At 54.3% G+C, this 21,958-nt stretch overlaps 3 protein-coding genes across 4 annotated transcripts in view; 1 reads left to right on the forward strand and 2 right to left on the reverse strand.

The window, feature by feature from the left end:
- ACAD8 (acyl-CoA dehydrogenase family member 8) overlaps positions 1-4,095 on the reverse strand; it is a 36,400-nt gene extending 32,305 nt beyond the window's left edge. The window contains exon 1 of one of the 2 annotated variants that reach the window (XM_029075373.1): positions 3,885-4,095. In XM_029075373.1, coding sequence (XP_028931206.1) covers positions 3,885-4,080 — 196 coding nt within the window. In that variant the 5' untranslated portion in view covers positions 4,081-4,095. Of the gene's footprint in view, positions 1-3,739; positions 3,758-3,884 lie in introns of those variants that run through there. The other variant, XM_029075374.1, reaches the window with a different exon arrangement.
- Positions 4,096-4,218: 123 nt separating this feature from the next.
- THYN1 (thymocyte nuclear protein 1) lies at positions 4,219-11,738 on the forward strand. Its single transcript, XM_029074918.2, has 8 exons — positions 4,219-4,346; positions 4,934-5,003; positions 7,047-7,594; positions 8,573-8,641; positions 10,680-10,772; positions 10,988-11,083; positions 11,313-11,463; positions 11,560-11,738. Exons 2-8 carry the CDS (start codon positions 4,961-4,963, stop codon positions 11,604-11,606), a joined length of 1,047 nt encoding a protein of 348 aa, XP_028930751.1. The 5' UTR covers positions 4,219-4,346; positions 4,934-4,960; the 3' UTR covers positions 11,607-11,738.
- The window catches only part of VPS26B (VPS26, retromer complex component B), a 39,084-nt gene continuing 28,673 nt past the window's right edge, over positions 11,548-21,958 (reverse strand). The window contains exons 6-7 of the mRNA XM_029074919.2: positions 15,654-15,796; positions 11,548-14,958 (exon numbers count right to left, since the gene is read on the reverse strand). Of these exons, the coding sequence (XP_028930752.1) occupies positions 14,812-14,958; positions 15,654-15,796 (290 nt within the window). The 3' untranslated portion in view covers positions 11,548-14,811. The remainder of the gene's footprint in view (positions 14,959-15,653; positions 15,797-21,958) is intronic.

A 21,958-nucleotide genomic window follows, 5' to 3' on the forward strand; every position in this document is an offset into this window, starting at 1 on the left:
CCCGGACTTCCCTATCACCGTGGATGGCACGACCACCCTTCCCGTCTCTCAGGCCCGCAATCTCGGTGTCACCCTTGACTCGTCTCTCTCGTTCATCCCACACATCCTATCCATTACCGAGACCTGCCGGTTTCACCTTTACAATATCGCCAAGATCCGCCCTTTCTTCTCCACCCAAACGGCTACCTTACTGCTACGGGCTCTAGTTATATCCCGGCTAGACTATTGTGTCGGCCTTCTCTCTGATCTCCCTTCCTCCTCTCTCGCCCCGCTCCGGTCTATTCTTTTCATTCATTCATTCAATAGTATTTATTGAGCGCTTACTATGTGCAGAGCACTGTACTAAGCGCTTGGGATGAACAAGTCGGCAACAGATAGAGACAGTCCCTGCCGTTTGACGGGCTTACGGTCTAATCGGGGGAGACGGACAGACAAGAACGATGGCACTAAACAGCGTCAAGGGGAAAAACATCTCGTAAAAACCAATGGCAACTAAATAGAATCAAGGCGATGTACAATTCATTAACAAAATAAATAGGGTAACGAAAATATATACAGTTGAGCGGACGAGTACAGTGCTGTGGGGATGGGAAGGGAGAGGTGGAGGAGCAGAGGGAAAAGGGGAAAAAGAGGGTTAAGCTGCGGAGAGGTAAAGGGGGGATGGCAGAGGGAGTAGAGGGAGAAGAGGAGCTCAGTCTGGGAATGCCTCTTGGAGGAGGTGAGTTTTAAGTAGGGTTTTGAAGAGGGAAAGAGAATCAGTTTGGCGGAGGTGAGGAGGGAGGGCGTTCCAGGACCGCGGGAGGACGTGACCCGGGGGTCGACGGCGGGATAGGCGAGACCGAGGGACGGTGAGGAGGTGGGCGGCAGAGGAGCGGAGCGTGCGGGGTGGGTGGTAGAAAGAGAGAAGGGAGGAGAGGTAGGAAGGGGCAAGGTGATGGAGAGCCTTGAAGCCTAGAGTGAGGAGTTTTTGTTTGGAGCGGAGGTTGATAGGCAACCACTGGAGTTGTTTAAGAAGGGGAGTGACATGCCCAGATCGTTTCTGCAGGAAGATGAGCCAGGCAGCGGAGTGAAGAATAGACCGGAGCGGGGCGAGAGAGGAGGAAGGGAGGTCAGAGAGAAGGCTGACACAGTAGTCTAGCCGGGATATAACGAGAGCCCGTAACAGTAAGGTAGCCGTTTGGGTGGAGAGGAAAGGGCGGATCTTGGCGATATTGTAGAGGTGAAACCGGCAGGTCTTGGTAACGGATAGGATGTGTGGGGTGAACGAGAGAGACGAGTCAAGGATGACACCGAGATTGCGGGCCTGAGAGACGGGAAGGATGGTCGCTGCCCGGCTCATCTTCCTGCAGAAACGATCTGGGCATGTCACTCCCCTTCTTAAACACCTCCAGTGGTTGCCTATCGACCTCTGCTCCAAACAAAAACTCCTCACTCTAGGCTTCAAGGCTCTCCATCACCTTGCCCCTTCCTACCTCTCCTCCCTTCTCTCTTTCTACTGCCCACCCCGCACGCTCCGCTCCTCCACCGCCCACCTCCTCACCGTCCCTCGGTCTCGCCTATCCCACCGTCGACCCCTGGACCACTCCTCCTGAGGTCCTGGAACGCCCTCCCTCCTCACCTCCGCCAAACTAATTCTCTTCCCCTCTTCAAAACCCTACTTAAAACTCACCTCCTCCAAGAGGCCTTCCCAGACTGAGCTCCCCTTCTCCCTCTACTGCCCCCCCCCCTTCACCTCTCCGCAGCTTAACCCTCTTTTCCCCCCATTTCCCTCTGCTCCTCCCCCTCTCCCTTCCCATACCCTCAGCACTGTACTCGTCTGCTCAACTGTATATATTTTCATTACCCTATTTATTTTGTTAATGAAATGCACATCGCCTGGATTCTATTTAGTTGCCATTGTTTTTACGAGATGTTCTTCCCCTTGACTCTATTTATTGCCATCGTTCTTGTCTGTCTGTCTCCCCCGATTAGACTGTAAGCCCGTAAAACAGCAGGGACCGTCTCTATCTGTTGCCGACTTGTTCATTCCAAGCACTTGGTACAGTTCTCTGCACATAGTAAGCGCTCAATAAATACTATTGAATATCTGCACTCCATAGATGGAGTAACTGAGGCACAGAGAAGTTAAATGACTTGCCCAAGGTCATACCTACCTTGAACCTACCCCAGCACTTAGAATGGTGTTTTAACGCATAGTAAGCACTTAATAAATGCCACAAAATATAAATAAATACAAGAGAGGAGCTGAGAGGGAAGCCTCAAGGGCAGCTGATGGGCAGCTGAAACAGAGCGAGTTGCAGGAGGGGAGGATGAAGGGGGAGGACCTGGGGGGGGGGGGGGTAGAGTCCAGGAAAGGGGGAAGGAAGAAAGGGGAGCTGTTAGGGCAAAGAAGAAGGGGTGGAGCCTGAAAGGGGCAGAGGGGGGGACAAGGGAGGGGAAGGAGGCAGAGAAAAAGGGGACGGGAAGAAATGAGGAGGGATTCCTGAGAAGCAGCATGGCCTGGCAGAGAGAGCACGGGCTTAAGAGTCACCGGTTCTAATCCCAACTCTGCCACTTGCCTGCCGGGTGACCCTGGGCAGGTCACTTCGCTTCTCTGGGCCTCAGTGACCTCATCTGTAAAATGGGGATTGAGACTGGGAGCCCCATGTGCGGCTGGGGCTGTGTCCAACCCTATTAATACAGGCTCTGGCACATAGTAAGCGCCTAACCATTCCCCCCCCCAGATTCAGCCCCCTTTCCTCAGTTTCCCCTCCCTTCCGCGTCACCTTGACCCGCTCCCTTTGCTCTTCCCCTCTCCCCCCAGAAGCACTTATGTATATAGGTCAATAGCTATAATTCTATTTCTTTCTCTCGATGCCTTTTTCCTTGGTTTGATGGCTGTCTCCCCCTGCCCCCTAGACTGTCAGCCCGTTGGGGCTGGGACTGTCCGTCGCTGTATGACTGTACTGGACTTTCCAAGTGCCCAGTACAGTGCTGTGCACAGAATGGGCGCTCGATCACTACAACTGATTCCACCGATTCAACTGACTGAATGACGGCACAGAAGAGGCGAAGAAGGAGCGGGTGGGGTGGCACGGTGGAAAGAGCTCAGGCTTGGGAGTCAGAGGTCGTGGGTTCTAATCCCAGCTCTGCTAGGTGTGTGACTTTGGGCGAGTCACTTCACTTCTCTGGACCTCATGGGCAAAATGGGGGTTAAGACTGTGAGCCCCCACGGGGGACAACCTGAGTACCTTCTATCTACCCCCGTGGGCAAGTCACTTCATTTCTCTGTGCCTCAGTTCCCTCATCTGTAAAATGGGGATGAAGACTGTGAGCTTCACGTGGGACACCCTGATGCCCCTGCATCTACCCCAGCGCTGAGAACAGTGCTCTAAACATAGCAAGCACTTAACAAATACCAACATTATTATTATTATTAACCCAGCGCTTGGCAAACACGCTAATTATTTTAGGCGCTTAGTACAGGGCTCTGCACATAGGAAGCGCTTAACAAATACCCACATTATTATTATTACCCCAGCGGTTGCCACATTCATTCAGTAGCATTTATTGAGCGCTTCCTATGTACAGAGCACTGTACTAAGCGCTTGGAATGTACAAATCGGTAACAGATAGAGACAGTCCCTGCCCTTCGACGGGCTTACAGTCTAATCGGTGGCAAGCGCTTCGCAAACACCCTACTTATTTTGAGCGCTTAGTACAGTGCTCTGCACATAGGAAGCGCTTAACCAATACCCACCTTATTATTATTATCACCCCAGCGGTTGCCAGACAGCAAGCGCTTCGCAAGCACCCTGCTTATTTTAGTCCAGTGCTCTGCACATAGTAAGCGCTCAATAAATGCTACTGAGTGAACGGCGGGGTGGAGGGGGGCCCGGCCTTACGGTCGATGCAGGAGACGAGCGAGCGCCGAGCCCGCAGGCCGCCCAGCGGGGCCCCGAGCCTTCGGCAGCAGCCCCTCAGCATGGCGGCGCCGCCCGCGGCCTGCTGGCGGCCTCGCTGCCGCTCCTCGCTGCGGGCCGAGCGGCTGAGGCCCCGCGGCACCCTGGGAATCGTAGTTCCCCGCCCGCCCCGCCGCATTCTGGGAACTGGAGTCCGCCGCCCCCTCTCCCGGCGGCTCCCAGAGGCCTCCGCGCGGGCGAGGGGGCGGAGCCGAGCGGGCGCGGGAGCGGGAGCGGGAGGGAGAGCGAGAGGCGAGGGCGCCAGAGGAAGAGGAAGGAGCGGCGGCGGAGGAGGAGGAGGAGGAGGAGGAGGAGGAGGCGGGGCCTGGAGGCGACGCGGGCTCGGGCGCAGCGTGGTCGGCCCACTCGGTCCCGCGGCCTACGGACTCTGCCGGCGCTGCGGAGGTGCGGCGCCCGGCGGGGCGGGGAGGCCGCGTCCGGGGGCCCGCGGAGGGGGGCGGATGGCGGCCGAGCTGGGGGATGCGGCCCTCGATGGGCGGGGGGAGGGCAGCTCCATCATGGAGGCCCCGCCGCTCCCCCGCGCCCGGCCGGGGGCGGCCCTCGTTTCCAGGCGCTCGGCGGCCAAGCAGCGGCGGGGGGAGGGGCAGCAGGGAGCGCCGAGCGGGAGCGGCTTTTCCTCCGCCTGCGGCTCCCTTCGTCTTCAGAGCTCCCACACCCAACGGTAGAAGCGCCCCGGGCTACCCGGGGTGACCGCCCTCCGTTACCTCGCGGCCCCGCCTGGATTAAGGACAAGGTGGAGGAGGGCGGGCGGGCGGGCGGGCGGGGGAGGGCGGTCGCCGTTTGGCCGCCCACCCGCTTCTCCCTCACCCCCAGGCCGGGTTGGGCCTCCCGCCGCGGTGGCCCGGGGCCGGGCCGGGTCCTCCTCCGGCCCTCCTTCCACCCCTTGTCCTGCAGCTGGGGCGAGGGGCTCCCCCGGGGCCCGGTCGGGGCCGAGATCCTTTCTGGGCTGACTCTCGTCTGCTCCCTCCTAGGTACCCTGCGGGGGACGGCCTTTCACCATGTCACAGCCCGTCAAAAGGAAAGAACCAGCCGCCGTCCAGGGTGAGTGGAGGGCCCGGCCTAGGGACACGCACGCACAGCCTTTAGCGCGCTTTTGCCATTTGCAAAGGGTCCCACCCCCACCCCGGCCTTCCCACCCCCACCCCGGCCTTCCCACCCCCACCCCGGCCCTCCCCCTCCCCCCCTCCAGGACAGCGCCCTCTAGAGGAGACTGATGGCGCCTGGGGGCTTGGCCTGCTTAGTTTTTTATTTCCTTTTTTTGCCCGTATTCGGGCTTTGCCGCGCATCGGCCCCTGGCCTCCTACCTGCAGGTAGATCCAAGCCTCCAGTCGGTGTCACAATGGTGGCTTTTGTTTAGCGCTGACCATGTGCCCTGCACTGTTCTAACCACCGGGGAGGACGCAGAGTCATCAGGTTGTCCCCCGTGGGGCACACAGCCTTCATCCCCATTTGCCAGGTGGGGTGACCGAGGCACAGAGCAGTGAAGTGCCTTGCCCAGAGTCCCATGGGGGACAAGTGGCTGAGCCGGGATTTGAACCCCTGACCTCTGACTCCCAAGCCCGGGCTCTTTCCACTGAGCCACGCCGCTTCTCTGTAGACAGTCCCCGGCCCGTTGCGGGACTCACGGTCCTAATCCCAACTTTACAGGTGGAGTTCGAACGTGACCAAGTTCACACAGCAGACAGGTGGCAGAGCCAGGGTTAGAACCCAGGTCCTCCGGGTCCCAAGCCCGTGCTCCTTTTCCCCGGGCCCTGCTGCTCCTCGCTAGGCCAGTGCCTCTCCTCTGTCTTCTCCAGCCGATATGGGCATCCAGATCCGACACTCAGATTCCCTATTCCAGGCCCAACGCTCACCTTTCTCTCAGAGGAATGTGTTTATAGGGTTACTCAGGGCCTGATGCTGCTGCTCCTGGGGTGTCGAGATCAGTTTCGAGACCGGTCAGGTGGTAGGAGTAGGTTTTATCAAGTATCTTTGTGTAAAGCGGTGTACGGAGCACTGGGGAGAAAATACACAGATGAAAATAAAGCACAGTCCCTGGTCACCAGGAGGCTCACAGCGGTAGAATATGGTTAGGGAAGAGGGTTGGTGATAGACGCGATATAATGCCACAAAGCCTGTAGGGTACAGGGCAGTGATAAGTCCAAGAGCAGTAGGGCCCAGTGGTTAGGGGAGCGTAGTTCCAGGGTCCTCCAGGTTCAGTCCAATGGCCCCAGGCATGGCCCTCCCAAATTCTAGAAATAAAGGCGCCCTGACGCTGTGGGGGCTTTCATCTCTGTTCCTGAGTTGAAGCAGAGGCCGTTGGGATTCCCGATAGCGTGGTGATGGGCAACCTCCCTCAAACTCCGGTGGCAATTTTAATAATAGTGACAGTGGTATTTGTTAAGCCCTGGGGTAGATACAAGCTAATCAGGGTGGACACCGTCTCTTCCCCCCCATGGGGCTTGTGGTCTTAATCCCCATTTTACAGATGTGGTAACTGAGGCACAGAGAAGCGAAGTGATTTGCCCAAGGTCACAGAGCAGACCAGTGGTGGAGCCAACTTTATAGCTGAAGTAACCCAGTTAAAAGTTAGAACTTGCCTGGGTTCACACTGCAGACAGTGGCAGAGCCAGGATGTAGCCAGAACAACTTCCCTTTGTTTCTCTTAAAACTGAGCAGGTCCAGGCTTTGGGGCTCGAGACGTGAATATCAGGCATCCATCTAAACCTCATGGATGCCACCTCAGAAAGGGCTAGGCTGTGAGTTACCAAGATGCCTGGTAGAGGTGGAAAATGTTGCCAGGTGTTTGCCAGTTTCACTCTGATATGGTCATCTGAACCCTTCCCTGTCTGTCACTGAGGAGAGAGGACTGTGGCCTCTCTTCTCCCCAACCCAGTTCATGCCTGGAGGAGCTGAGGGTAATGGATAACAGATAATGAAATGGAATTGCAAAGTCCAGTGTGGCCGGATCCACCTCTGAAACCCATGAGGCCAGTCTTCAGCTCCACTCCAGAAAATCCTTTGAGGGCAGACCCAGCTGTCTATCCGATGCCAGAATAGCCCTCTGAAAGGTGTGTGTGTATATATGTGTGGGTGTGTTGGCAGATGTGAATGAATCAGAAGCTGAACTCCCCAAGTCTGAGCTCTCGGGGGAGGCGGCAGCGGAGGAAGACACTACGGCCCCCAAACTTCAGAAGAGAAGCTCAACCCCAGAAGGTGAGCCGGCAAACAACCCCGAAAAGGAGCCGGCCAAAGAACCCGAAAAGGAGCCGGCCAAAGAACCCGCCAAGGAGCCGGCCAAAGAACCCGCCAAGGAGCCGGCCCAAGATCCCGCCAAGGAGCCGGCCCAAGATCCCGCTAAGGAGCCGGCCGTAGACCCCGCCAAGGAGCCGGCCGTAGACCCCGCCAAGGAGCCGGCCAAGGAGCCAGTCAAGGAGCCGGTCAAGGAGCCGGCCAAGGAGCCGATCAAGGAGCCGGTCAAGGAGCCGGCCAAGGAGCCGGCCAAAGAACCAGCAAAGGAGCCGGCCAAAGAACCAGCAAAGGAGCCTGCAAAGGACTCTAAGAAGGAAAGTGATGGCAGCAGTTTGCCAGCGCGCCACTGGCTGATGAAGTCGGAGCCAGAGAGTCGGCTGGAGAAAGGCGTGGATGTGAAGGTGAGAGCCCTAGCAGCCACTGGGTGATAAAGAAACAATAGCTTGTAGGAGACCCCATGTGTAGAAAACAGCACGCTTTACTACATGTTTCTGGCAAGTGGCTGTTTTCTTCAACGGTTTCAAGGGAAACCGTTGAAAAAAATACAGGCCAGCATTATCGGGGGAGAGATTATGGGCTACAGGCAAGAGGGATCCTGGTACTGGGAGAAGGGCGTCCCAGATCAGCTCAGTTTTGGTAAGCGTTGGCAGTGACTCGGGTGGTGGAAGAAAAAAATGGCAGCGGTACTGGATGTTTGGTAGTGGGGAGTCTCACATTAAAGCCTTTGGTGAGAACAGGGAGTTGGGAACAGAGAGGAACTATTACCCGATCATGGATGATGCTTGGCACTGCCCAGGGCGGAGACATAATACTTTTGATGAGAATTATTGTGTTATACATTCACCAAGCACTGTCCTAAGCCTTGAGGTAGGTGCAAGGAAATTAGTTAGGACCCAGCTCTCATGTCATGTGGGCTCACAGCCTAAGAGGGAGGATGAACGGATATAACTTCACCATGGTCACACAGCAGGCAAGTTCCCAGTCCCGCACTCTGTCATGGTTGAGGCTACAGAGAAACTTTACTCCGTGGAGGCCCAGTGGGTGGGTGGAAAAAAAAGAAATAGACCAAAATGGTCCCATTTAGACTGGGAGTCAGGAAGCTGGTGTGGTTCCCGTCCCCTCCCAGGGTGACTTTGGGCTAGTTTCCTTCCTTCTTGGGCATACCTTGTGGTGGGAGTTGGGAATTTGCCAATCTGTCTCTCCCAGTGGTGTGCAGGCTCCTCGAGGACCTGCGTTTCTTGGTGCTTGATCGATGCCATTGGTGAGGGCGGGGCTGCCCTGCCCAGAGCCGAGATAGACATCCTCAGCACAAGCCCGGGGAAAAGCCTCCCTGGGCTCGGTGGTTTCTTTGACACGCGCCTCTTTTTCCCGTTGGGCAGTTCAGCATCGAGGATCTCAAGGCTCAGCCCAACCAGACAACATGCTGGGATGGTGTCCGTAACTATCAGGTAAGAAAGGCATCTATGCAACATCTAGTCCCGTCCCCTCCTTCCCCTGTCCACATCATCAGTGGTATTTGAGTGCTTCCTTTGGGCAGAGCTTGAATTGGTACAGTAGAGTAAGTAGACACGATCCCTGTCTACTCTCATGCTCTGCCGCTCACTTGGCCTGAGCAGAGGAGAACAGTAATAGCAGTGTCGGTATAACTCCCATAGCTTTTTTGTCCCCCTTTTGTGGGGGTGGGAGGCAGACCCTTGTGTACCCCTGGTCAGGGTTACTCAGGAGAGGCGGAGGGAACTAAACCTTGCCCTCTGGAACTGAATGAGTAGAAAGGGCTTTGAAATGGACAAACTGTATTTGTGGCTTGGCCTCGAGGGAAGGATGGCCACCTATTTCCCTGCTTTGGGCCACCGAGTTCCCTGCTGTGGCAACCCTGGGATCAGCAGATCCTACCGTAGGTACAGAGGGACCACAGAGGTAGGGCCGGCAGGAGCAGACATAGATCCCCGGCCCTGTCCTGACCCTGACCCATTGGACCTAGGATATGCTGCACAAGTAGCCAGGGGCCCTTAGAACTTGGATGGGCCTGGTTGAGACTGCTGAACACTACTGTCATTCGGTGGTATTTATTGAGCGCTTACTTGTGTGCAGAGCACTGTACTGAGCGCTTGGCAGAGTACACAACAGCATTGGTAGGCGTAACTTGTCTACAACAAACTTATGGTCTAGAGTGGGAGACAAACGTGAATATAAATAAATATTAGATATGCACCTAAGTGCTGGGGCCTGAAGGTGGGGGTGAAAAGTAAGGGCCTAAAGGGTACAGCTCCAAGGGAGTAGATGTTGCAGAAGGGAGAGGCTTAACTGGGGAAGACCTCTTGGAGGAGATGAGATCCTGAATGCCATTGGACCCTGCTTGATGGCTTGTGGTCAAGATGTTGCCAGACTTAATAATGATGATGGCATTTGTTAAGCACTTACTATGTACCTAGCACTGTTCTAAGCACTGGGGTCGATACAAGTTTAATCATGTTGTCCCACATGGGGCTCACAGTCTTAGTCCTCAGTTTACAGATGAGGTGGCTGAAGCCCAGAGAAATGAGTGACTTCCCCAAAGTCACACAGCTGACAAGTGGTAGCGCCAGCATTCAAACCCATAACCTTTGACTCCCAAGCCCGTGCTCTTTGAGGCGGATTAGAGAGATGAGGGAGCTGCGGATGGCAGGACACGAGTGTTCGTTCCAAGCAGAACACAGCTCAGCGGCTCATTGCAGTCGTTTTAAGACATCACAAAAGGCTAGAGTTCTGTTCTTCACAGTCCAAGTAGGAGGTTGGAAGCCAACCCGATGGGTTTGGTCATCACCAGGCAGCGCCAAGCTAAACGGGGATTGCTGGGGCCGAGGGTGGGAGAATCTGGGATAAAAGAGGGGGAGGGCAGGCAAGTAGTAGGCCACAAGGCCTGCACTGTGGTCCTGGACTTCTCTGCCGGTATGATGTGGGGTGAGGAGAGAGCCCCTCCCTGCAGCTTCTGGAGATGTGCAAGACGGGGTTTTTTTTCCCTTTGTTTTTTGTCTTGAATGACCCACATAGCTGTCTAGCCCTCCATTCCCCTCAGAAAGGTTCAGAAACCAGTTCAGCAACTACTTAGCACTTTCTATCAGTGCCCGTTCCTCCAGAACATAGTGAGCAGAAGAGGGCCTGGCCCAGGCCCCAAATCTGGGCCTGGCCCAATTTAGTCCCAGGAAGTGGGAGGTTTTACCTGTCATCCTCTCTGCTGGGCCTTCCCTCTCCCATGGGAGCTTGGCTTGCCCAGGGACTGGCTGACCTAGCAGGCCCCAGCGCCTTTCGTGCACGTGCCTTCCATCACCGTAGCCACTGGGCTTCTTTCCCCTTGACCCAAGGGAATGGGAAATGCGGGAAGGGAGCAGTCAGGCCACCTAGTCTGAACTGGAGAACTGACGGGTGGGCCTGAGGCAGGCAGCTTCTCCTCCCCTCCTTTCTCCCACAATCTGTGCCTGCAACCTCCTTCTTTTCCTCCTGGGATAGGCTCGGAATTTCATGAGACGCATGAAGGTCGGCGAAGAGTCCTTCTTCTACCACTGCAACTGCAGACACCCCGGCATTGTCGGTGTCATGCGGGTAAGGACACACTACCCAGGCCCCGGGGACTCCCAGCCAACCTCAAATTTCTCACCTTCCCCCTGCCTGGGGGAGAATCTGGGGGGTGGGGTGGGGAGGACCCAGCGATGAATAATCCTGTTCCTCCAGCTCCTGAGGGAACACTTGGAGAGATTTTGTGCTGAGGGTCAGAGGGTTCAGCCGGGCCTAGCTAGCTTACTTCGTATTTGCCTCAGGTTGTGAAGACGGCCTACCCCGACCACACGCAGTTTGAGCCAAAGGCTCCCCATTATGACGCTTCCAGCTCCAAGGACAACCCCAAGTGGTGCATGGTGAGTGGCTAAGTCTTGGGCTTGAGAAGAGCAAGCGATGGGAACACGTGCCCCCAGAGGTTTTGGGGGCCAGGAGAGGGTTGCTGAAACCGAGGACACCACGGGGTAAGAGGAAGGCCTGCTTGGGAGAAGCAGCTCTCCCTCCTGCCCGCCGGGCTTGATAGTGGGGGCCAGGCCGGGCCTGCCCGCCTTGCCTTCCCTGTTGCTTGAGGTGGTTGTCTCCTCGCAGGTGGATGTCCAGTTTGTGCGCATGACCAAACGCCTCATCCCTCTGGCCGAGCTCAAGGCCTATCACCTGGAGCACAAAGCCTCAGGGGGACCCTTGAAGGCCCTGGCCCTCTTCACGCGCCCGAAGCTCATTGTTCAGCCCGTGACACCAGGTGAGACCCTCCCGCACCCCACCCACCCCCTTGCCCTAGGAAAGGCAACACAACCTCATTCCCCAACACAACCTTTCTCCTGTCTTTCTTCTGCAGAGGAATTTGAGTTTATTGTGAGCCTTGAGGACAAGAAGCCAACTTAACAGGATTCAGCTGGAAACATTTCGCTCAAAGCAAGACTGCTTGGCCCATCTCTCCAGAGGTGAGGGGCCTTGCTGGTTATTTCCTTTGCTGTGTGTATGTCTGATCTTTTTAATAAAAGTGTCCAGGTACAAGTTGAGTTGAGAGTGTGGATCTTTGCCTGTAGCTAGGGCTTCTTGAACTAGGGCCATCCTAAGGGTATATTGGAATGTGGGAGTTTTCCCCCCTGTCTGAGCTCCATCTGGTTCAAGACTTGAGCCTGGTTAATTGGGTGGGGTTAAGATCAACCTGGTGAAGGGTGGATTGAACATACTTTCCAGCTCGGGCCTCAGGCAAGCACCTCATTTCCCTCTGGGCTAGTTTGTAGATATGTCCTTCAGAGAGTGATAGCCAGGGCCTAGGGTCACAGAAGTCAGGCTCTTTTCTAGCCCCGTCTGGTGGGGGAAAAAAATGGTTGGACTGGGCATTTTAGCGACCCACTTTGGTCTCACGCTACACAGGGGTAGGGATGTGGAGAAGAGGGAGGTGAGAGCAGGGCCAAAAGATGGCAGCTGTTCATCCCCATCCAAGGATGGAGCCACAGCCCTTGGGTCAGAACAAAACCCACAACCACTGCCCAACCAGTGCATGGCTCTGCCGGTCAGGGTGGCTCCCTTTTAATCAGAGTTTTTAAAATACAGCCGTTGAAAAGACAACAAATTAAGAAACATGTAAACACTGCAGCTGCTTAATTACAAGTTGCACTGCTTGGTTTAGTACCTACATACTCCTCAACTAAGGCTGCTCTCGCAGCAGCTAGCCCGAGGAGAAAGAGAAGGGGCCAAGTGGGAAAAGAGCTTAGTCTCTGGGGGGGAGAAGGGGGACCCCACTGCCATCTTTGCTTCCCCTAATTACACTGCTGGAAAACAACCCCATAGAGGTAAGTCTTGGAACTCAGAGATCGCCAAAGGGGGCAGGGTTGCCCACTGGCCAGGAAGGAAGGACGGTTGCCCCACCCTCCGCTTTGTGGGGCCCCATACTGTGCCACCCCCACCCCCCCATCCCTGTACCCAAACCTTGGTTATGCAAAAGGAGACACCTCCTTGGATGTATTTATCATCTCATCACGGGCCTCAAGCTGGGAGCAGCTCTGGGGAAAATGAGCCCCACTTTGATAGACAACCTAATTTTCCCTTCCCTCCAACATCCAAGATGGAATTTCAGGCCTGCACAGTCCACAGCCAAGCATGGGAGTGGGTGGCTCTGGTCGGCACGAATGCAGCATTCACAGGTGGGTGGGCCTCAGTGGTAGACAAGGGAGCCACAGCGTCCCTGCCCTCACTGGCTGCCAGCAGGTGGACGGGAACCCTCCCCAAGGCATTTCCCTGCCCTCAGTGTCCAGGGCCACTCGGGGCCAGGCAGCAGCTTGGAGGGCATTGGGGGCTGGGGGCAGTCACTGTCGCTCCTCACAATCAAGCGTGAGGGGGTGGCTAATGGGCACAGACCCAGAGCCGAGGTTTAGTTCCCCACCCCATCCGGGGCCCAGTTCACACAAGAGGCGGCAGCCGATGAGCCAGCTCCCAGTCAACCCAGGATAGAGATGACATAGCTGGGTCCTCTTCTCAGCCACCTCCTCGAGGTGATGGACAGCCAGCCCTTATGCTAACGCAAGGCGGAACACAATGCAAGAGAAAGGGCCCTGCTGTCTCACAGTGGGAATAGAGGGCAGTTTCAACAAAGAAAAGAATACAATAGCCCTACTCCGGCCAGACTACCAGTGAAGAGAGAGACCTTGTGGCAAGCGGAATTGACTCGAGTGGCTAGCACAGTTGTGACGACTGAAGGGACAGTCCTGCCCTTAGTCTGGGTGCCCCGGGGCTTGGCTAGAAGGCAGCTAGGCCAAGGCTCTGTTCCAAAGGGAACAGAAAGGCTGGGAGGGCTCGCAGGACAGACGCTCAAGTGGTCCTGTTGCTCCAAGGCTAGAAGACGGGATGGGGTGGTGGCGCGTGGGGGGGCCACTTCTCTACTCCAGAAAGCCCATCCATAAATCCCTCCATGACAGCCCCCACCCTCTGGGGGAACAGAATCCCCAGAAATACTTGGCTGCAACAGAAGCCCACGCTGGGAAGAGGTAAAAGTTGACCCTTTAGAAGAAGGCCTCCCCGAACGTCCACCCTCCCCCTCCTGCCTCCCCAAACACAAAGTTCTCCAGCTCTCCCCCACCTGAAGCTGTAGTTGTGTGGCCGCCACCTGGAACCCGCCTCCTCTCCCTGTCTCCCAGGTTTCTAAACATCAACAAGGACAGCGGCTCAGATTTAACCTCCAGCTCCCCCAGGGGCAGTGTGATGGTGGGGAGGGTGGGGGGAGAGGAACAGGATGGGGCAGAGAGGTTAGAGCATGGAGGCACCAAGGTTCCAAAGTCAGATTGGAGTCCAGAGAAGCACAGTGGAGCCCACAGGCCCAGACTTCTTTCTTCATGTCCAAACGGGCTGGAAGGATAGGTCTGAAGCCCACCCAGCCCTCCCCACCCATTGCCCTACCTCAGACAGAGGTCTGGGAAGGCACCAGGCTGGCCACGTTCTATCTAGCTCTGTCCGTTCCTACCACGCAGGACCCGGCCGCTGTCTTGGCTCTGTCCTATTTCTGGAGCCCCAGGGAAGTCCCCCATCCTCACAGCGACTTGAAACACCCGAGGCCATAATGGGACGATCCTACTGATGGGCCAGGCTGCGTGTTTTGGGACGATCCACTGACCCGAAAGCCTCGGCATCTCAGGGACCAGGGAAACGCTGCCCCCCCAGACACCATGGGGAGCTACCGCTCGGCGTCCCACCTCACGGAGACCGCTGCCTCCTGCTCCAAGGTCTACCAGGTTGCTCATTTGCTCTTCCTCCTCCTACTTCTCGAAAGGAGGGGGGAGGGGGGAAACCCGGGGGCTGTCAAGACACAGCTCTCCCTCCCCCGGTCTCTACCCCTCCTTGGCCCCGAAAGCATATCAGCTGCTCAGGGCCACCCCCGGGGAGGAAGCCTGTCTGGACACTGTCACTGCCACCGCTTGGCTAGTCCGCCCTGTCAAGCTCCCGGTCCTTCAGAGAAAGGGATGTAAGTCAAAAACGGATATTTCTTTTCGGTCGTCGGAAGAGTCTCTGCCGAGTGTCCACCTGCCCCCAGCCGTAGCCGAGGAGCTGGAAGGTGGGCACCCCATGGCAGCCCGGCTGTGCGGGCAGCTCACTGCCGGCCGTTGTTCTCCACCGGCTGGCTGGGGGTCCTGGCTTCTGCATGGGTGGAGGTGCCCTCGAAGCGCTGAGAGGCAATGGCCGCCTGGTGGGACATGCTCTTCCGCACGATGTCCCCCTTTCGCCATAACACCACTTCCTGGAAGACAAGAGGCCCGGCAGTGTGAGGCAGCAGACGGTTCCTGGGCACAACGCCTTCCCCTCTCCCTGGCCCGGACAGCCAAGGTGACTGCCGGTGCCTTGCAAGTTTGAGGCCCACCTCGGGGCATCGGCCAAACAATAGGCAGTGCCCGGCCTAGGTAGCAGCTTCCTGGCCCGGCGTACCATAGTTCCGACGTGGCCGGCTCAAAGCCTCAGGACCATGGCTTACAAAATCTGGAGTGACTGGGAGAGGGCCGAGTCGGTAGAGTTCTAAGGACTCACTTTGGGTGACCATGCCACACCGAACCAGGGGACGCCTGGTGCTTCCAGAGCTCCATCGGCCCATTGGGACAGCTGCCCATGGGCCCAACTGGGACCCTGCAGCCCCACCTCCTTGTCCTCAATCACCCTTAGATGGCAGAACCATAGGACAGAGAAAAGTGACCAAGTTTGGCCAGCCTCAACCCGACAATGCGAGGGAGCCGGAGGTTCCGAGTTCTAATCCTGCCTCAGTTTGTGACCCGGGGCATAATGCTGGCCCCATACCTCAGTTTCCTCTGCCCTTTAAAAGAGAAAGGGCACATTGAGTGTGCCTCCAAAATGCCTCAGCTCAATTCTGAGCGACAGTCTGCCCAGACCACCAGGGCAGGTGGAGCCCACGATGTCCTCCCTGTTCCGCCACCCCGGGCTCACCTGCTGTTTGAAGTAGCGCCGCTCCTCCTCATCAATCAGCACCAGGTTGAGGTAATACCGCACTGAGAACTTCTTGTTAATGTCACGCATGGTGGGGGTCAGCTCGTAGCCCGCTAGGAAGAGCCGGATAGGGATGGATTCTCCTGCAAAGGGGTCAGAAAGCTAGAGGTCAGGGCTGGATGGGGCTTCGGGGAGCTTTGGTCAGATCACTCTGAGCGTTCTGGGGAGCCACAAGCCAACCTAAGTCTGGCAGGCACTCTAAAAACCTGCTTCTCTCACCCCCTTGGATTTTTAAACTCTTGGAAGGTAAGGAATGGGTGTCTGGCTTCTTATGGTCTTCCTAGGGCTTCATGAAGAGCTTGGCACTCAAACACCGCTGATTGATTGATTGGGATGCCCTCCTCTGGCTTCCCAGTACCTGGAGGGGAAGCACCTTAGTCTGCTGTTCTCTGAAAGGGGTAGGGGAAAGAGAACCAGGACCCACCATCTGTGGCTTTCATTCTCCTAAGGCCAGCTCCTACTTTGGTCTGCCTGGCCCCAAACCTCCAGGTCTAAGGCCATGGAACAAGTGGAGAACAGGAAGGATGGAGGGAATAGGGGAGAAATAGGGAGTAAAAGTTTTGTTACCAGGCCAGATTGGGGAATGGAAGAGATGTGTTCCACCAAAGAATCAGGGGGAAATCAGCAAGGGCTCTGCCAGGCACACTGAGGAATAATAATAATAATAATGTTGGTATTTGTTAAGCGCTTACTATGTGCAGAGCACTGTTCTAAGCGCTGGGGTAAACACAGGGGAATCAGGTTGTCCCACGTGGGGCTCACAGTTTTAATCCCCATTTTACAGATGAGGGAACTGAGGCACAGAGAAGTTAAGTGACTTGCCCACAGTCACACAGCTGACAAGTGGCAGAGCTGGGATTTGAACTCATGAGCCCTGACTCCAAAGCCCGTGCTCTTTCCACTGCGCCACGCTGCTCCTCTATGGAGGAATGGAGGAACATTCCAGGCTACCAACTCTGCTATACTGTATTCTCCCAAGTGCTTAGTACAGTGCTCTACGCTCGTTAAGCACTCAAATACCATTGATTGATTCCGCTCCCGGAGGGTCCTGGAAGCTCCAGAAATCTGGGCTGCCCACCAGACTTGATTCAGAGGACTATTACTCGTCCGATTAGGAGATTATTTCTTGCTGAAACCTTTAAAGGATAAGAACATTACTTGATACCTGAAAAACCCTTGTAAAAATCACATCTCCTCCAAGAAGCGTTCTCTAAGCTCTTCCTTTCCCCTCCCCACCTTCTCCTCTACATTACCTATGCATTCCTTAACTACTCTGATAGTCACACCAGCCCCACAGAACTTAGGTATATATCCTTGTATTGTACTATTTCCCCATTTGTATTTAATTTTAACACCTTTCTCCCCCTGTAGACTATAGGCTCCTTCAGGACAGGGAATGTGCCTACCAACTTCATCAAGTTGTACTCTCCTAAATGCTTAATCCAGTGCTCTCTATGCACACAGTAAATGTTTAATAAATATCCTTGACTGATTTGGTGTTTCTCACCACATCACCCACAGAACTGAACCCGTGAATAGACATCAATGGGAAAGGAAGCTACAGGAGAGAGGTGAAGTAACCCCACAGGGCCCGCTTTCTTGCCAGGAGAATTCAAACTTTGTACCCCACACATGTATGTATATCAATGAGCAAGGGTGAGGGGGCAAGCATCTGTACTAAATTTTTGAAGATGGGGCTATCCCTGAGCCCAAGTGTGGCTGAAGGTACCGAGGCACTATGGACACTTGCCCTTCCACTTGGTGTGCAAGTAAAGACAGTTCCTTGCAGATGAAACCACCTTTGATTTTTGAGCCTGTTTTATGCAGCTTTAGCTCAATGGAGAGCACTCTTCCCTTCCTGCCCTGTTGGCTCTAGTGGGGTCCCAGCAGGGCACAGGTCTGGCATGTTGTTTGAGACGGCACAATCGGCTCTCCCTCCTTGTGATTGCCTCCTTCAGTCCTTGGAGCAAAAGCCACTTGGGTATTCAGTTGATGTAAAATCAATTAATGGTATTTATTGAGCCCTTACGAGGTGCAGTGACTGTACTAACTGTACTTACTGTACTAACCTCTTGGGAGAGTACAAGGCAACAGAGTTGTTAGGCATGATCCCTGCCCACACTAGAGCTTGCAGACTAGAGGGGAACAATTCTCCTCATTCTGCCCAGTAAAGTCCTTTAACTGATGGAGATCCTCAGGAGTCAGTTCTTGGCCCTCTTCTGTTCTCCATTTACACTCACTCCCTTGGTGAACTCATTCACTCTCACGGCTTTGACTACCATCTCTACGCAGATGACACGCAGATCTACATTTCTGCCCCTGTCCTCTCCCCCTCCCTTCAGGCTCGCATCTCCTCCTGCCTCCAGGACGTTTCCACCTGGATGTCTGCCCGCCACCTAAAGCTCAACATGAGCAAGACTGAGCTCCTCATCTTCCCTCCCAAGCCCGGTCCTCTCCCAGACTTCCCTATCACCGTGGATGCTACGACCATCCTTCCCATCTCTCGGGCCCACAACCTCGGTGTCATCTTTGACTCATCTCTCTCGTTCACCCCACACATCCGATCCGTTACCGAGACCTGCCGGTTTCACCTTTACAATATCGCCAAGATCTGCCCTTTCCTCTCCACCCAAACGGCTACCTTACTGCTACGGGCTCTCGTTATATCCCGGCTAGACTACCGTGTCAGCCTTCTCTCTGATCTCCCTTCCTCCTCTCTCTCCCCGCTCCAGTCTATTTTTCACTCCGCTGCCTGGCGCATCTTCCTGCAAAAACATTCTGGGCATGTCACTCCCCTTCTTAAACACCTCCAATGGTTGCCTATCAACCTCCGCTCAAAACAAAAACTCCTCACTCTAGGCTTCAAGGCTCTCCATCACTTTGCCCCTTCCTACCTCTCCTCCCTTCTCTCTTTCTACCGCCCACCCCGCACGCTCCGCTCCTCTGCCACCCACCTCCTCACCATCCCTCGGTCTCGCCTATCCCGTCATCGACCCCTGGGCCACGTCCTCCTGCAGTCCTGGAATGCCCTTCCTCCTCACCTCCATCAATCTAATTCTCTTCCCCTCTTCAAATCCCTACTTAAAGATCACCTCCTCCAAGAGGCCTTCCCAGACTGAGCTCCTCCCTTTTTCCCTCTGCTCCCTCTACCCCCCCTTCACCTCTCCGCAGCTAAACCCTCTTCTCCCCCCTTTCCCTCTCCTCCTCCCCCTCTCCCGTCTGACCCCCTCGGCAATGTACTCGTCCGCTCAACTGTATATTTCTTCATCACCCTATTCATTTTGTTTATTTTGTTTAATGAGATGTACATCACCCTGATTCTATTTATTGGCCATTGTTTTTATGAGATGTTCTTCCCCTTGACTCTATTTATTGCCATTGTTCTTGTCTGCCCGTCTCCCCCAATTAGACTGTAAGTCCATCAAAGGACAGGGACTGTCTCTATCTGTTGCCGATTTGTACATTCCAAGCACTTAGTACAGTGCTCTGCACATAGTAATCGCTCAATAAATACTATTGAATGAATGAATAAAGTCAAGCAAGCAAGTGTGTTGTGGCAAACACTGCTTCAAACCTGGTGAGCTGGATGCCTTCAGGGACCTCAGTGGTAATCGTGACCTGGCTCCAAGCAGGGGTCAATGGCAAAAACTGCTTAAGAATGTGGGATATCCGAACTTCCAGCTACTACAGCTTTCCAGTTGGTAATATTGCTTAGGTCACATCTCCTCCAAGGGGCCTTCCCTCTCTTTTCACGGCTGGGTCTCCCTTCTGCATCTGACATCTTCGGACATTTGATATTTGCCCCATTCGACCACAGAGCTCTCAGGTACATATCTTTAAATTATATGTTATATTTTATTCATATTGTCTGTCTTCCCCTCTAGAACATAAGTTCTAAGGTAGTCCTATTGTATTGTAGTCATTTATATTTACTGAGCCTTTACTGTGCACAGCACACTGTACTAAGCACTTGGAAAAGTACAATATAATAATAGAATGGACACATTCCCTGCCCAAAACAAGCTTAAAGTCTAGAGGGGGAGACAGGCATTAATATAAATGAAAAAATTACAGATATGTACATAAGAGCTGTGGGGTTGGGAGAGTGGATGAATTAAGGGAGCAAGTCAGGGCTTGCTGAAGAGAGTGGGAGAAGAGGAAAGGAGGGCTTAGGAAGGCCTCTTGGAGGCAGTGTCCTTAATAAGCCTTTGGGAGGGTAGGGGGGAGTAACTGCCCATCCTGTGAGGAGGGAGGGCATTCCAGGCCAGGAGCAGGAGGTGGGCAAGAGGTTGGTGGTGAGACAGACAAGATTGAGATACAGTGAGAAGGTTGGAATTAGAAGAGCTAAGTTTGTGGGCTGGGTTGTAGTAGGAGAGGGCAAGGTGATTGAATGTTTTAAAGCCAATGGTGAGGAGTTTCTGTTTGATGTGGAAGTGGATTGGCAACTACTGGAGGTTCTTTAGGAGAAGGGAAACTTTGGCAGACTGTTTTTGTAGAAAAATGATCCAGGCAGCAAAGTGAAGTATGGACTGGAGTGGGAAGAGACAAGAGGCTAAGCAGTTATCAAGGAGGCTGATAGTGATAATCAAGTTGGGACAGTGATTCGATTAACTTGGTAGCAGTTTGGATGGAGAGGAAAAGGTGGATTTTAACGATGTTTTGAAGGTTGAACAGACAGGATTTAGAGTTGGATTGTATATATGGGTTGAATAAAGCAAGAGTCAAGGATAATTCAAGGTTATGGGCTTGTGAGACAAGAAGGATGGTGGTGCTGTCTACGGTGATGGGAAAGTCAGGGGAAAAACGGGGTTTGGGTGGGAAGAAGTTGTTTTAGACGTTAAGTTTGAGGGGAGGGGAAGACATACAAGTAGAGATGTCTTGAAGGCAAGAGGAAATGTGAGACTGCGGAGAGGGAGAGAGTTCAAGGGCTGGAGATGTATCTTGGGTATCTTCTGCATAGATGAGGTAGTTGAAGCCATGAGAGCAAATGAGTTCCCTCAAGGGAGTGGTGTAGATGGAGACTAGAAGGGGACCCAGAACTGAATCTTGAGGGACCCCCACAGTTAGGGGATGGGAGGCAGAGGAGGAGCCCATGAAAGAGGGTGATAATGAGCAGCCAGAGAGACAGAAGAGAACCAGGAGAGGACAGTGTCAAGAGAGACGAGGTTGGATAATGTTTCCAGGAGAAGGGGGTGGTAGTGTCACAGGCAGCTGAAAGGTCAAGGAGGATTAGGATGTAGTTAAGGCCGTTGGATTTGGCAATAAGGAGATTCATTCATTCATTCAATAGTATTTATTGAGCGCTTACTATGTGCAGAACACTGTACTAAGCGCTTGGAATGGACAAGTTGGCAACAGAACAAGTCGGCAACAGAGATCACTGGTGACCTTTGAGAGGGCGGCTTCTGTGGAGTGGAGGTGATGGAAGTCAGATTGGGGGGGTGTTCAAGGAGAGAACTGGAGGAGAGGAACTTGAGACAGGAGGTGAAGACAACTTACTCAAGGAGTTTGGAGAGGAATGGTAGGAGGGAGATGGGGTAATAAGTGGAGGGAGCCGTGGGGTCAAGGGAGGGGGTTTTTAGAATATAGGAGACCTGGGTGTATTTGAAAGCAGTGAGGAAGAAAACACTGGAGAGTGAAAAGTTGAAGGTGGCAGTTGGGGAGGGAAGAAGGAAGGGGGCAAGTGTTTTGATAAGGTGTGAAAGAATGGAGCTGGATGCACAGGTGGAGGGGATGGATTCTAAAAGAAAGCAGGAGATCTCTCAAGATAATGGTGGGAAAGTTGGGAGAGTTGAAAAGGGGGCAGGAGAGGGGAGGCACTGGAGAGATTACACCTCAATTTCAATTTTCTCAATAAAATAGGGGCAAGGGATGGGGAAGTGGGGTGGGGGGCAGGGGGAGAGAGGTGGAGATAAACATCCGTAACAAATGTTTGTACTTGTACTCTCCCAAAGGCTTAGTACCATGTTCTACATATTGTAAGCACTCAGTAAAGACTACTGAAGGATTGTCTGGTAAAGTGCTAGTCAACAAGATTTTTGGAGGATTATTTCTTGAAACAGGAAGTGATCTAGTGGATAGAGAGAAGGCCCTGAGCTGGGGTCTGTTGCCCGGGAGCCGGAGCAGGAAACCAACATAATGGAGCGGCCGTGACACCCAGGGACTACCTGGTGAGTCCACCGCAGCCCGTGATGGGATGCTCCCAGCAGAAACGTCGTGAGCACCCAGCAGATGTGTGAGGCTCC

This window comes from Ornithorhynchus anatinus, chromosome 11, assembly GCF_004115215.2.
Source record: "Ornithorhynchus anatinus isolate Pmale09 chromosome 11, mOrnAna1.pri.v4, whole genome shotgun sequence".
Classification (NCBI taxonomy): Eukaryota; Metazoa; Chordata; class Mammalia; order Monotremata; family Ornithorhynchidae; genus Ornithorhynchus; species Ornithorhynchus anatinus.